The sequence below is a fragment of the Ornithorhynchus anatinus genome, chromosome 10 (genome assembly GCF_004115215.2).
Source record: "Ornithorhynchus anatinus isolate Pmale09 chromosome 10, mOrnAna1.pri.v4, whole genome shotgun sequence".
NCBI classification, from domain to species: domain Eukaryota; kingdom Metazoa; phylum Chordata; class Mammalia; order Monotremata; family Ornithorhynchidae; genus Ornithorhynchus; species Ornithorhynchus anatinus.
The window spans coordinates 46,793,318-46,808,502 of record NC_041737.1 but is presented as its reverse complement, the minus strand read 5'-3'; the positions used below and the strand labels follow the sequence as shown (position 1 = coordinate 46,808,502).

The window sequence follows — 15,185 nt, the reverse complement described above, 5'->3', positions numbered from 1 at the left end:
AAGCGACCGAAAACTGCGGTGCCTACGAACGGGGCTCACGCACAGTCCATAGCAGTAGCGGCACGGCTTGGTGGAAAGAGCACGTGGCTGGGATTCAGGACACCCGGGTCCTTTAAGCCTGACACCACCCCCTGCTTACTGTATGACCTTGGGTGAGTGACTTAACTTGTCTGTGCCTCAGTTTCCTCATCTTTAAAATGAGGATTCAATCCCCGTTCTTCCTAAAACTACGATTCCTGGGTGGGAACTGGACCATGTTTGATCTGATTGGATTTCATCTACTCCAGTGCTTAGCATATGGTAAGCACTTAACAAAGGCCGCAGTATTATGACGACAGAAAACTCCTACAATCAAAGAAGGGTACAGGACACGAGGAATCGGGGACTGAACGCCATTGTGGCTACGGGCCCCCACCTGCCTTCCGAGTCGGGGAAGATGGAGGACATTGCTGTATTGTACTCTCCCAGCGTTTAGTATAATGCTCTACACACAATAAGCACTTAGTAAATACTGATGGTGACAATGAACAACACTTCCCACCATTTTTTATGGTATTTTTTAAGTGCTTACTATGTGCTAGTTAGTGTACTAAGCGCTGGGGTAGGTACAAATCAGGTGAGCCACATAGGGCTCACAGTCTTAATCCCTATTTTACAGATCAATCATATTTACTGAGTGCTTAGTGGGTGCAGAGCGCTATACTAAGCGCTTGGGAGAGTACAATACAAAAGTGTTGGTAGATGAGATAACTGAGGCACAGAGAAGAGAACTGACTTGCTCAAGGTCACACAGCAGACAAGTGATGGAACCGGGATCAACTCAGGACCTCTGACCCCCGGGCCCATGCTCTTTCCACTAAACCACGCTGTTTCTTAGATACCCTCTTCCTGCCCAACTCTAATCTTGCCAAACAGCCCACCTGCCCGGTCGTTCGCTAGAGATGTTTCCAGTCCGCCAGAAGGCAGTGGGCCCCACTGCGCTGTACTTGGGCCCCTGAAAGGGCCGGGAATGTGTCTCTTTGTTATAGTGTACTCACCCAAGTGCTTAGTACAGCGCTCTGCACACAGTGAATGCTAAATAAATACAATTGAATGAATGAATGAATGAATAAATGAATGAATGAATGAATGAAAGGCTGCACCCAGGCCACTCCACCCCTGATCCAAATGGTGCTCAGAGCAAGACCAGGAAGCAGGAGGCTCAGGACAGGCAGAGAGGTGTGAGCAGTGTGAGAGGAAGTGAGCAATCAGAGACTTATACAAAACCTTTTTCTTTATTGGCTGTTTATCCTCCTCCCCAGAGTCCCCTTTCCCTTGGCCTGGATCCCAGCCGGCCACTGAGGTGTGTTTCTGCTGCCCCACAGTGGGGGCGGGAGCAGTGAGGACCTGGAGCAGAGAGATGGAGAGAGAGCCCCCACCATGGCCCCAGGCTGGTCAGCCAGAGTGGCATCCCCAGGGCAGTCCCCAGAGGTAGAGACCCCGCTGGCTGGGGATGCCCACGGAGACCCCAGCCCCACCCAATGCAGGCCTGGGCCTCCACCGCTTGAAGGAGCCTCTCTCCTGGAGATGGAGTGAGGCAGGAACAGGGCAGGAGGAAGGGGGTTGGAGAGACAGGCCAGAGCTTGGGAACACAGCTCAGAGTGTAAACAAACAAAAATAACAAGGACGTCAAAATTCAAACGGGAGCTAGGATGGAGCTGTCCAAGTGGGGCTAACTGAAGGGAGCGGGAGGGGGAGGGGGGAAGAGGAAAAGGAAAAGACGAGGCCCAGGGAGGAGCTTGTGGCCCTCTCCTCCTCCTCCTCCCGAGCACTGCTGCCGAAGGAAGCTCTGGCCCATTGGGAAGTAGCCTTCCTCTATTCACAGGAAAGGGGAGAAAGCCAGGACACCCAGCATCCTTTGTGCTTGCCTCTAAGGCCTCACCACAATGGACAGCCTGTTGGAGCGGGGGGGTCGCACAGCTCTGAAGGCCCTGCTGCCCCCATAGCCGGACTGCCCCCACCCCTGAGCGTTATCTGCGGCCCGTGGCTTTTCTCCGGCCCTGAGCGCTGGGGCCTGCACTGGCCAACGTGATCTCACTGTGACTCAGGCCAACTTCAGCCAAGGTGGGGGCAGGGTGGGATTCTGGTCAATTCTGCCAAGGAGAAAGTCCGCCAGAAAGAAGGCGACGTGAGGGGCAGAGCAGGTGGGTCCAAGGCCACCCTAAAGGAGGGCTGCCCCAAGCCGACAAGAAATACCTCCTGGTGGGCACTGGGCCTCACTCCTCTGGCACTGAGAAGTGCCTGGGGGGACAGGCCAGTTCAGAAGCAGTGGGCATGAGTGAAAAGCTCCAGTCTCCAGACCACGGGCTGGCCCCCGCCTCTCTGGGGCAGCCGAGTTCCCAGAATCCTCTTCTTCCACCTAGAACCCCACGACCCGCTGTGTCCTCAGGCTCAGAAGTCCGAGTCGGCATCCAGCAGTTCCGCCTCCATCAGATTGGTCCGGGAGTGGATGGGGGCCAGGCCAGGTCGGCGGCCTTGAGTCCAGACTCCAGGGCCTGGGGGCGGTGGCAGGAACGGGTCCTGGAGCAGGCCAGGGTCTGGGCAGAAGGGGTTGGAGACCAAGGTCCAGGTGCCATGGCGACGGGGATCCCCACTCCCCCAGGCTCCCGCCACGAGGCATTTCTGTTGGGGCAGCTGAGGCAGGCGGGGCACCGCACTGGAGGCGGGAGCAGGATGGCGCAGCTCAGCCGGCAGAGCCAATGGGCACACCTCCTTCTTCCTCTTCCTCCTCTTCTTCTTTCGGCCCAGGCGCTTTTCCAGCTCCGGGGAAATCTCTGCCTCCACCAGCCACAGGTTGGCTTCCTCCTCAGGGGGTACTGGGAGCAGGGAATTGTGGAGAAGGAGAAAAAAGATATAATGTGAGTCTGGGGAAACTTGAAAGAGCAGCTAACTGCCTCATCCGCTGGCTCCACCCCTGCCCTTCCCTCTCCCACAGTCCGCCTGTTTCCCCAGCTCGGGGCCTGCTATTCAGCCCTTCACTTGTTCCTCCCCTCATCTCACATAGACTCCTCCGTCTTCCATCAGCTCAGGTCCCCCAGGTCCACGGCTGCTTCATCCTATTGCCCTCAGCTTTCCCTTCTCAACGTTCCCCATTACCCTCCATACCAGGAGTCCCCACAGGGGTGACGGACACATCCTGAGGCAGGATGGCTCCCCTCCGGGCCACCATCTTGGTGACGTGCTGGGCCCAGGCGGAGGAGACGTCGGCGGAGGGCTCGTTGAGGTCAAAGGCCAAACCCGCTGTCGGAATGGGATGAGACCTGAGTAAAAATCACTGCCTCTCCCATCCCAAGTTTTGCCTCCTTCGGCATCCCTCTGACCCCACCCCGGCCCAGCCCTGGGGAGAGGAAACATGTTGTGTTTGTCACAGTGCTCTCCCCCAGCTCTCAGCAATCCCAAGTACCACAGTGGGAGGAAGTGGGGAGGGGGGCAGAGCACACAAATGAGTGGGGGGAGATGAGAAAGCACCTCATTTCTCCTGCCCGCAGAAAATCACCTTACATCTCTCTGGCCTGCTCGGTGGGGTTTGGACCAGGGCACAGAGGTGGGGGGCGGGGGGGGGAGGAGAAGGATAGAGGCTCACCCACAGGCCCGTCATGGGACACAGTGTGCATGCTGAATGAGAGCTCTTGGCCCGGGTTCTGCAGCAGTTCCCGCCGCTTGGAGAAGGCTTTGGCAATCATTTTGCTCTTCTTGATCCGTTTAGGCTCGTCGTCACTCTGACCAGTCAGCCTAGGGGGAAAGGAAAGGAAAGGGGACTGTAAGCCCCTTGGAATCAGGGATCGGGTCTCCCGGCTGTTGTATTGTACTTTTCCTAGCAATTAATACAGTGCTCTGCACACAGTAAGCGTTCACTAAATACCATTGATGGGTTGATTGACTGACCCGAAGGAGAGGGTTGTCCGGAGCTGGGAGGGACTGAAATCCTGTACTTTCTTTTGTGTCGATTGTCAAGCTGGTCTTTCCCAATTTGGGCTGTCGCCTGTCCCCTCCCTCCCTTATTTTTAAATGGTGAGCTCTTTGAGGGCCAGAGACATATCAATATCTCACTACTTTCCCAGTGCTGAGTACAGTGCTTGGCACATTATCATTTCTTAAAAAATACTATTACTACTACTATTAAATTGTCTCAGTAAACCCAGGGGAAGGGTGCACCTACTTTCATAGGCAGTACCTCCTCTCTAACTGCCCACCACTCCTCACCCATCAGTGGTCTAGAGGAAAGAATGCAGATCTGGAAGTCCCAAGTCCTGAATTCTAGTCCCCAGCTCTGCCCCTCTCCTGCTTACTGTGTGACATTGGGGAAGTTACTTAACCTGACTGGGCCCTGGTTTCCTTCTCTCAGGAAGTTGGGGATAATACCTGCCTCTCTTCTTACCTCACAAGAAGATATTGTGGGGATAATGTGAGTTGACTGGCTGTGAAAAATGGAAGGACTCTACAAAATCATAGTTATCATTATTATAAGAAACTCCTCATCCCTAATTAAATGTCTTTTGAGATTATTCTTAAGGATAATCAAACCACCAGATCTTTAGAAGAGGAAAAATCTGATTAATGGGTATCTATCCCAGGGCTTAATACATAGTAAGAGCCTAACAAAAACCACAGTTGTTATTAGTCCTGGTAGTAGATGGTGTTCCTGAGGGATGGAATTTGGGCTATCTGCTTGCCCCAGCTTCCCCTCTTCCTTGGCAAGGTAACATATTCAGGGTTAATATCTGGAGCTCCTGCCCCCGGCAGGGTAGCTTAGCGGAGGGCCCAAGAGTCTTAGTTCCCAGCGGCTCCCACTACTCTGATCTGGAGAGTTGGGAGGGATACTTTATGGAATTCTAAAAGTTTTCCCTACATCCCCTCAAACCCCGCCTTGTGGGGTACCCCATCCGACCAGGTGAATTTCCGGGTGAGCAGAGAGGAGAATCAGCCTTTCTTCCTACATTACAGTCTCGACCCCAAACCGAGACTGGCTGGGGAAAGAGACAGGGAAGGTGTGGAGTCCCGGAGCAGGGCCCACCTGCACCAGGTGCGCCTCCAGATGAGTAGGGTGGCCTTGGTCCAGACCCAGGTGCTCATGGCGATGCCCGTGCCAAACATGGCAAACAGATTGATCTTCTCCACCAGGAGGCTGGGGCGATTCTTGATCTCACAGTCGGAGATCGGCTTCTTGGTAGGCAACCCGATGGTCACGTTGGCTTGGCATCTGTGCGAAGAGACCATCACCCAGGGCTCTCCAAGCCCTTTAGGACAGCCATCCCCATTAGTCCAGACCAAGAAACAAATCCTCTGCCGTCCAGCCTAGAGGCTCCCTTCCTTATGATGCTGTTGATCCACCCCCACTGCACCCAACAACCCCGCACTCACAGTACATAGTCCCGGAAGCTGCGTTCCCATTCGGCCTGGTTGAAGAAGTCGTAGAAATGGCAGCTGAATGTGATGAGGACAAAGCCAAAGGCCAGGAAGCCAAAGATGCCTGGTGGAAAGAGTGGAGGAATTACACAGAGAAACCCATTCTGCCTCTTATTCCCGGGTTTCGGAGAGGGACAGATGGAGAGAAGAGAGAGGGCTCACTCCACCCGGGGCCTAAATGCAACTTGTTCTGGGTTGGAGCAAAGTTAGTCTTTCCAGGACCACAGTCCAGAAGGAAAGGGAAGGATCCCAGATCTAACCATAGGGGTGCACCTGAGTAGGAAGCAAGAAAGAAATGGGAAGGCAGGATTGGCTAGGACACCTGATCCCAGATCTGCCACTTAATAATGTTGGTATTTGTTAAGCGCTTACTATGTGCCAAGCACTGTTCTAAGCGCTGGGGGAGATACAGGGTCATCAGGTTGTCCCACGTGAGGCTCACAGTTAATCCCCATTTTACAGATGAGGTAACTGAGGCACCGAGAAGTTAAGTGACTTGCCCACAGTCACACAGCTGACAAGTGGCAGAGCCGAGATTCGAACTCATGACCTCTGACTCCCAAGACTGTGCTCTTTCCACTGAGCCACGCTGCCACTTCTCTGCTGAGTGACTTTGGGCAAGTCACTTAACTTCTCTGTGCCTCAGTTCCTTCATCTGTAAAATGGGGGTTAAGACTGTGAACCCCATGTGAGACATGCACTGTGTCCAACCTGATTAGCCTGTATCTACCCCAGTGCTTAGTACAGTACCTGGGAGAGAGTAAGCGCTTGACAAATACTGAAAAAGGAAGAAAAAACAACTCACCAGGGTCCTCCTGAAAGTACTCTGGTTGGCCCCTGGACCTCATCCCTATTTGTCTCTCCTACCTCTATTGACCTTCCTTGCACTCCTTGTGCCTCTAAACTCAGAAGTTCTTTTCTTCCCAACTGCCCCTTCTGCTTTTCCAGCCCTGCCCGGGATTCTGAAACTGCCTGGGGTTTATATTGCATCTATCCCAGCACTTAGCAGAGTGCTTGGCACATAATAAGTACTTAAAAACCAAATTTATTATTAGTCCTAGGGGATGATGATCCTGGGGGAATGGAGTTCTCTACTCATTCCAGTTTCCCCTCTTTCCGGGCAAGGTGACAACATTCAAGGGTAACATCTCAACACCCTGGCTGCCGGCTGGGTACCTCAGCTAAGGACCAAAGAGTCTTAGCTGCCAGCACCCTCATTACTCCAATCTGGAGAGGGAGGGAGGGAGGGGGAAGTGGCCTGGTCCGGTCCCCACTCACCCAGCCGCAGCATGGTCTCGTTGATCTTGCTGGCCGCCTTCTCGCTCAGCAGCCCCGGGTGGTTGCTCTTGATGGAGAACAGAGTCATGACACCTGAGGAGAGAGTTGGGGAAGGAACCTTGGATGTGAAAGGCTGAGGGAGCCCTCAGACAGCCCTGATCCTCTCCTCCCAGGAGAATTTTGGATTTGGAGAGTCGGACTCCCACGGGGCCAGGAAGAGGTATCATTGGGGCACAGGGGACTGCCCTAGACCGGTGACTTTCTGGATCATGTGGTCAGGTCACAGGTGCTCTGATGATACGGGGAAAGTTGAGGCACGGGGCAGAAAGCTTAGCTGAGAGAAGGGAGAAGAGAAGCAAACAAAGAGAGAAAGAAATTGAGACACAGGTGGGGGCTGGATACCAAGACTCAAGGAGGGGGATTGAGGTGACAGAGAAGCAAGCAGATAAGGTGCAGCAGGGGAAAAAAAAGGCTCAAATGGGAATGGGAAAATGAGTCTAAAAGAAGCAGAGGGAAAGGCATCTAGCCCAGGGTGGAACAGACTTGGCTGGTACCACAGAGTGGGAATGGGTGAGTGGTGGTGTTGGAGGCAGAACCCTCTGGGGACAGAACCCTCTGTGGTTGGAGCTCTCTGGGGACAAAACACACCAGGGACAGAACCTTCTGTGGTTGGAGGTCTCTGGGGACAGAACCCACCAGGGAAAGAACCCCCCAGGGCAGAACCTCACGATCCACTCACCTCGGATGAGGAAATAGCCTCCAACAATGAGCACCAGACCAATGGGAGCCAGCACAAAGCCAGCACGATAGCGGTAGTTTTTGTAGCCCACGAAGCAGATGCCACTTACTGAGTCCCCATCCACCTGGAACCCAGAGGTGGGAAGGGACAAAGCTGGTAACAGAACAGCCACTCACACACACCTCATGTGCTCTTTTTCCTCCAAACCCTTTGCACCCCCATCCCTCAGCCCGGGGTCTCTGTACCTGAGCCACGGCGAGGATGGCGACCGTGAGGACAAAGGGCAGGGACCAGGTGAGCAGGTGGAAATAGGAGGTCTTGCCCGAGAGGGGCTGGTAGGTGGTGCCCAGGGCCTTGAAGGAGGTGTGCCACGCATAGGTCAGCACCACGAACCAGACCACCCCCGCCATCAGCGCGTAGTACACGATGACGAAGATGATGACACATGACAGTGTTTCATTGGAGCTGTAGGAATGGGGTGGATGGGGAGTCACTTTGGCAGGGGATCGGGGGATGCTCACTCCCCCTAAACCTCCACACTGCCCCTTTTGCCCTGGGAAATGGCCAAACTCCCACTGACTCAATGTCAAACTTCTGCCAAGGGAAGGGGTGACCCCAGTCATTGGATTCCGCCCAGGCCCAGATCGAGCACCAGCTTTGAAGAGAAGGGTTTAGCACAGAGGGAGTGAAGTTCTGGGCCCAAACTGGGAAGTTAGGCCTGACTGGAATAAGGCCTCGAGGCTGGGATCCCACAAGGAATGTCAGGTTCCAATCCTAACCGATCTCGACCCCCATCACAGACCAATCCCTGGTGGGTCTGAAGGCCAACCGGATCCATGTGGAAGCTGCCATGGGACCCTGGACCCTGTCTGTGATTCTCCCCAGGACCTACGTGGGCTCCCCGAGCCGCATGGTGCCATCGGCCCGGCAGACAATCTCCCGGCGAGCACCGTCCATGAACTGGGCCAGCCAGCCGATGCTGCCAACGAAGAAGCAAGCGTTGACGTAGAAGAGAATGACAGCCGGGTAGCGGTTGGAGTTCTTCCAGTCGGCTATAAATGTGGCCTGGGGGAGGGCGGTGGGGCTCAGTGGGTCTGACGCCGTTGGTCTCCCAACTCCCCAGATGATCTGAACCCTTATCATCTGCCCATCACTCAACCCTCAAGGCCCCCCACTCCGGCCTCGGCAGCATCCTCCCCACCCTTTCTTCTTTCTCCCCCACCCCTGAGACCCTTCTCCCCTGTTCCCCTGCCCGTGAGCTGACCAAGGTGAACAGGGTGCAGAGGCCAGTGACGGCCCCGAAGGCAGCGATGTAGCTGTGCATGTCCCGGTGCTCGGCCTCGGTGAAGAGGGGGTTCTGGCACTGGATCCCGCAGCCCTCCACATCCTCGTACCAGCTCTTGGGGTTGTCCGTCCGGACCAGCGGGGCCTCGCACTGTCCTGAGCTGTTGAACTTGATGTTCTGGACTTCATTCTGGGGGAACCCAGGGACAAGCAGTGGATTTACCGCCGAGGATTGCCCCCCAAGGCCAGCTGGTCTGTGGACTCTTCTCTTTTCTACCCGCAGATGTCCAGAGATTCTGGCCCCGCAGAAGTTAGGGATACTCTCCCCTCCCTCCCTCCCTGCTTCCTTCCCTCCTCCTTTCTCATCTCCCCCACTCCCTCCGGGTGCCCAGCTCCCGGCGCTCCGTTTACCAGACAGCCTTCCGGGAAGCCATCGGAAGTGCAGCGCAGGAAGTCGGGCCAGCCCCGCTCGCGCTCCACAATGGCGCAGGGCCCCCGGGTGGCCTGGCATAGCGTGCGGCTGGGCAGCTCCACCCGGTCGTTCTCACATTTGGGCATGTAGACGGCACAGAGCAGGGGCTGAATCACCGCCCAGCAGCGGGGAGCATTCCGGAGGCCTGTGGGTTCGGGGAGACGGGAGAGGAGGTCAAAGAGGGGGCGAAAGAGCCTACCCCCTCCAGGACCCTCAGTGGGACCACCATCCCCGCCCCAAGCCTTCCCACTCTAACTGGTGCATCTCTCCCTGTGGGACTTCATTGCTTAGACTCAGTAATAGAAAATAATCGCTCTCTGTTGGCCCCCTTTTGTGGGTGGAGGCTAAGGTGGGAGTGGAAGGGTGGGGGAAAGAGGGATCTGGGAGGGAAGGGGGAGCCCGAAGTAGAGCAGAGTAAGAGAGCCCCCTCCTTATTACGGCCCTGGGACATTCTGGAAACTGAACCCAAGAGTTCTCAATCACCCAGACCCTCTTACCAAGCTGAGGTGAGACAGAGAGGAGATGGGAAAGAGAAGTGGTCAGAGGAGCCAGGTATTCCGAGGCCAAAGAGAGGAGAAACAGGAAATCAGATGGAGAGAAACAGAAGAGACTCTGTCCTTGCAGGGAAAGGAGAGGAGGAGTCAGAGGAGCAGACAGGCAGCAAAACTTTCCAACCCCCTCCCGCCTCTCCCTCCCCCGTCCCCGACACACACACCCCACCCCCCTTGCAGACCCTTTGGAAGGTACCCGGCCCACTGACGTACCCACTTCCAACCTGGTTTCTTCCCTGTCTTGGACCCTGCTGGGTCATCTTCAATATTCACCCCCAGAACAACCATCCCAGGGCTCCTGATGATAGCTCGTGGATTTCTCCCTGAGGAAGGGTTGGGAGGTGGTGCCAATAACTGAGGGATGCTTCTGGCCTCATCTCCACCTCCATCCCCTTCCAGGACAGTACAGAGCTAGTGATGGATCACTGCCTGGAAAATCAGGGGCCAGAGGGTGCCCTAGCGGACTCCCGGATCTCAGCTCTCCTTACTGTGGACTACCCCCACTTACTGGGAAGCAGCATGGCCTAGTGGAGAGAACATGGATCTTGGAATCAGAGGACCTGGGTTCTAATCCTGGCTCTGCCACTTGCCTGCTATGTGATTTTGGGCAAATTACTTAACATCTCTGGGCCTCAGTTTCTTCAACTATAAAATGAGGATTCAATACCTGTTCTCCCTCCCACTTAGACTGTGACCATTAGGTGGGACAGAGATTATGTCTGACCTGATTATCTTGTATCTCTCCCAGAGTTTGGTACATAGTAAATGCTTGACAGATTATTATTATTATTATTACCGAGATGAAGAGAGCTCCCAGATACCTTCACCTCGAAGAATTGACATGCATAAAACCTGCTCCCTTTCTTCACCCCTCCCAGCTTCCCACTCCCATCTCCTTGCCTCTTCTCTCCCCTCTGCACCTCGGCTACCGCCCAGAGAAGAAGAATGGGGGCTTTTTTTGTCTCGCTCCACCCCCACCACCCAAGAAAGATTACGCCCCAATCAGAGTGCCCGGGGGCAAACAAGTAAGATCCCGGTGTCAGCATGCCACGACCTGTCACCTTCACCTGCTGCAACAGTGCCTGCCTTTCCCCATGCATCTGCCAAGTCAGGCTCAGCCCTACGGGCACTAGGGCGTGCCGACAACTTGGCCTGCATCGGGGCACAAATTGGGCAGCCCCTCTACCTGGCTGCCGGCAAAGGAGCCTTGGGGAACGGAGTACTCTCCGCTGCGGAGAGAGGAGCTGGAAGACCCAGGAGAGCCCACGGCTCTGCAGAGCCTCAGTAACTCTGTCACCACTCCATCTCGCTCCACCACCCTAATCTACGCTGCCCTTCCTGGCATTGGGTCTTGGGCTTGAAGCAGTCTGTCATCCCTATTTCTTCCACCCTCATCGACCACCAGCGTTTAAGGAGCACCTCTACTCCAGGGACTGGGTACAGTCGGGGCTCTGGAGATGAACAAAAATCTGAGGCCCCTCTTCTTGTGCTACCTGCAGTGAGTTCCTGCTCGACCTCCTCAGCTGTCCAGAACTCCCCTACGCCACCGGGTCAGATGACAGAGGTATGGATAGCCCAGGCCTGGCCCACACACCGGCTCGCTCAATGGCAAGGGTGGTGTGATCTAGCTCTCCAACCATTTTAGAACAACTGGGGCTGGAGGGGAGGATCAGCAATGATCGAAGAGGGAAATAAAAGTGGGGAGCTCTATCTGCCACCCTCCTTGCTCCAGTGGTCCCCAGAAGTGAGGTCACCATCTGTTGGGCCAAGGTAGATGTTAGAGGAAGGGCAAACCCAGCCTGGGGAGCTGGATCATTTTGGTGCCTGGATTTAACCTTCGCTGGACTCCATCAGTTGGGACTTCTTTATTCATTCATCCATTCAGTTTATCTCTCTCTGACTCCCAGGGAAGGCCCTGGCGATAGCTGGGGAGCTCAAGGCAATTACGGACACCACCTAAACCCACTTCTTCCACCAGTCAGAGAACCCAAACCCCCTGTTTTAATCCTATTTCTGCTACTCCACCTATCACCACACCAGCTCAGGTCTGGGAAGGTGATGAGAAAAGAAGCAGAAAGAAACCAAATAGCAATGAAGGGAGCAAAGGAGAGGTGGAGGTCCCTGAATCTCAAACTGAGCAATAGATACAGGGCACACAGCTTTGGGGTCTGTGCTTCGGCCTGACTGTAAACCCCTTGCGTGGGCAGGGCCCCCACCGAGTCACTTGCCTCCCTGATTCTTGACTCTGAGCTGGAGCAGCTTCAGCGCTTTTTCTTCTCCCTCTTTTTGGGGGTGGATTTAGGTTAAAGCTGGCAGGGAGGTTGGGGAATAGCCAGGGCTTGTATACAAGAGGCCCCAAGGAGAAGAAGACGAGAAATCCTTGAAAACCACGCTGGGCTCATTTTCACCCTCTCTACCACCGTCAGGCCAAGGCCTGGCCCAGTATTGAGACAGGGTCCCTAGAGGCTCAAACAGTTTAGAGGACTCCATCCCTGGAGGCTGAGGATTCTAGGGTCCAGAGCTCCAGGTGCCTGAGAAATCCTCCTGACTTCCGCTCATTCCACTTTACAGATGAGGAAACTGAGGCAGGGGTGGTCTTCCTAGCTAATCACTAGTGGAAGCAGGCCTTGGGTCCATTTCTTTGGATAGAAGTCTCCATATCCTTTCTACGCAGGATCTCTGGGGTCTCCCCCCAGTTTGCCCTCCTAGGGTTTTTCTTCCTTTCTCCAAATCTTCAGCTCTTTTCTCCTCTTCCTCCTTCCCCCACTCCATATTCCAATGCATTTCCCAAGTGGCCTCCTGCGGCCTCCTTTCCCTTCCCTTCCCATGCACGGAGCCTTTGACCTCTCCTCTAACCACCCTGCCCACTCTAAAACCTTCCAGCATCATCTTGTGTCCCTAACCCATCACGCACACACGTTACATGAATGAACATACACATGTTACATGAATGAACACACACAAAGTCACACACACACACCATGGAAGGGCTGGGGGGGGCTATTCCCCGGATATTTTGGAGAATGGCTGCTTTTGGTCTCACTGCCCCTCGGAAAGTCCTAAATAAGAGTTTCTCTCCTGGACCGCGGCCTACCCACCTCCACCCGATTCTCATCCAAAATGTGGGACTCCTCACCCCACACTCCCTCCGCCTTTTATGCTTCCATGAAGACCCCCTGCCCGCTATACCTTTACTTCCTTGTGTGTGGATATGTATATGGGGATGGGGGGACGCAGGTGTGTGTGTGTGAGGGGGGGTCTGCTGCCCTCTGCTATATGCTCCCTGCCCCCTCTCCAGTGGGAGCTCCCCCTCCTCAAATCTACCAGAAAATTCCTCTCACCCTCACCTTCAAAGCCTACTGAAGGCCCACCTTCTCCAAGAGGCCTTTCCAGCCTAAGTCCTACTTTTCCTCATCTCCTCCTCCTCCCTTCTGGGTCGCCCCGACTCACTCCCCTTGCTCTTCTGCCCCCCTCCCCACCCCACTTAGGTACATATCTGTCATTTTATTTCTATCGATTGATGTCTGTTTTTCTCTATTGATCTCTGTCCCCCTTCCCCCAGGCCATGAGCTCGGGGTGGGCAGGCCTTATCCCTCTTTATTGTCATACAGTACTTTCCTAAACGGTTAGTACAGTGCTCTGCACACAGTCAGCGTTCAGTAAATACGATCGAATGAATGACTGAGTTTTTCCTGTATCGACGCCTGTGTCCCTCCCCCCGGGCCGATTGCTCGTGGTGGGCAGGGCTTGTCCCTCTTCACTGCCGTCTGGTATTTTCCTAAACGGTTAGTACAGTGCTCTGCACACAGTAAGCGTTCAATAAATACGATCGAATGAATGATCGAGGTCTGTTTTTCTGTATCGATGTCTGCCTCCCTCCCCTCAGGCCTGTTGCTCGTGGTGGGCAGGGCTGGTCCCTCTTTACTGCCGTCTGGTATTTTCCTAAACGGTTAGTACAGTGCTCTGCACACCGTAAGCGTTCAATAAATACGATCGAATGAATGATCGAGGTCTACTTTTCTGCATCGATGTCTCCCTCCCTCCCTCCCTCCCCCCAGGCCGATCGCTCGTGGTGGGCAGGGCTGGTCTCTCTTTACTGCCGTCTGGTATTTTCCTAAACGGTTAGTACAGTGCTCTGCACGCAGTAAGCGTTCAATAAATACGATCGAATGAATGATCGAGGTCTACTTTTCTGCATCGATGTCTCCCTCCCTCCCTCCCCCCAGGCCGATCGCTCGTGGTGGGCAGGGCTGGTCCCTCCTTATTGCCGGCTGGTACTGTCCTAAACGGTTAGTACAGTGCTCTGCCCACAGTCAGCGCTCCGTAAGTGGGACTGAAGGAGGGAATGAGTGAGTGAAGGGGTCCCCGGGTCCCCCGCCCCCCTCCCCAGCCCGGGGTCCCCTTACCGGACCAGAGGGCGAGCTTGCCGTGCGCCTCCTCCTGGGAGCCCGAGTCCCCGGCGAGCAGCGTGGAGGTGGCGGCGTAGGGCAGCGCCGAGCCCAGGCAGACGTTGTAGCGCAGCGGTTCGCAGAGGGCGGCGCGGCCGCAGCGGCTGAGGGCCGGCGGGGGGGCGTCGGTGCCGCTCCAGGGGGCGGGGGCGGTGGCCCCCAGCCCGCCCGGGGGGAGCAGGAGCAGCAGCCCCAGGACCGGCAGCGCGGGCAGGACAGCGGCCATGGCCGGGCCCGCCAACTCAGCAAAAGACCCGGACCCCCAAACGCGGGTCCTCCCCCGCCCCGGAATCGCGGGGGGCCCCCGGCTCAGGCCCCCCGGGGCCCAAGCGCGCCCCGCACCCTCGACGCACCGCTCTGCAAACTTCGCCCCATAGCGGCGGCGGCCCCGACCCCTGACCTTTGACCCCCCGGACTCCCGCCGCCTTCAGCCCCGGCGGCTCCCCGGGCCTCCACTCCCCGCTCCCATCTCCCCTCCGCTGGAAAAGAAAAGTTTCCTCCCCTCCTCTTCCTCCTCCTCCTTCTCTTCGTCCTCGACCTCCGGGGCGGGGGCCGGGGGCCCGGGGCGCACCGTCCCCCCCACCCCGGTCTCCTCGCCCCCGCCGGCCTCCCGGCTCCTTTGTTGCTCTCGCCCCGCTCTCAGGAATGCACGGGCCGCCGACAGCCAAGCCCGGCCCCCCTGCTCCAGGCCGGGGGAGGAGACGGGAGGGGAGGAGACGTGGGGAGGGGGCGGCGGGGGAGCCCTGCTGCAGCCCCGAGCGGCCGGGGAAAGGACAATCCGTCCACTCCGTCCCAGGACCGGACAGGCGGCGGGGCCCCGGGGGACCCTGGAAACCCTCTTTTCCTCCCCGGGGTCGGAGGAGAGCCTGGTGGGGGTGGGGGTGGGGGTGGGGGGGAGGGGAGGGAGGGCCTAGGGGGTGAGGAGGGGAAAGGGAAACCGGGTCTGGGGAAAGGAGCCCAGCCCCCAC

General features: G+C 56.2%; 1 protein-coding gene across 1 annotated transcript; it reads right to left on the bottom strand.

The window, feature by feature from the left end:
* Positions 1-1,255: 1,255 nt before the first annotated feature.
* Positions 1,256-14,679, bottom strand: SMO (smoothened, frizzled class receptor). Its single transcript, XM_029074110.2, has 12 exons — positions 14,176-14,679; positions 9,158-9,363; positions 8,727-8,936; positions 8,355-8,527; positions 7,708-7,927; positions 7,463-7,586; positions 6,724-6,816; positions 5,401-5,509; positions 5,054-5,239; positions 3,623-3,771; positions 3,145-3,279; positions 1,256-2,855 (listed from the first exon to the last, which is right to left on the bottom strand). The coding sequence occupies exons 1-12, from the start codon at positions 14,441-14,443 to the stop codon at positions 2,431-2,433; spliced, it is 2,298 nt and encodes a 765-aa protein (XP_028929943.1). The 5' UTR covers positions 14,444-14,679; the 3' UTR covers positions 1,256-2,430.
* Positions 14,680-15,185: the final 506 nt, after the last annotated feature.

What these genes read in the sequence shown, in the direction of transcription:
- SMO (XM_029074110.2), bottom strand. Translation starts at nt 14,443, where the DNA reads ATGGCCGCTGTCCTGCCCGCGCTGCCGGTCCTGGGGCTGCTGCTCCTG. An exon ending in GCTTCCCGGAAGGCTGTCTG is followed by an intron (nt 8,937 to 9,157) that starts GTAAACGGAGCG and finishes GGGTTCCCCCAG; the next exon opens with AATGAAGTCCAGAACATCAA. An exon ending in GTCCCATGACGGGCCTGTGG is followed by an intron (nt 3,280 to 3,622) that starts GTGAGCCTCTAT and finishes CCATTCCGACAG; the next exon opens with CGGGTTTGGCCTTTGACCTC.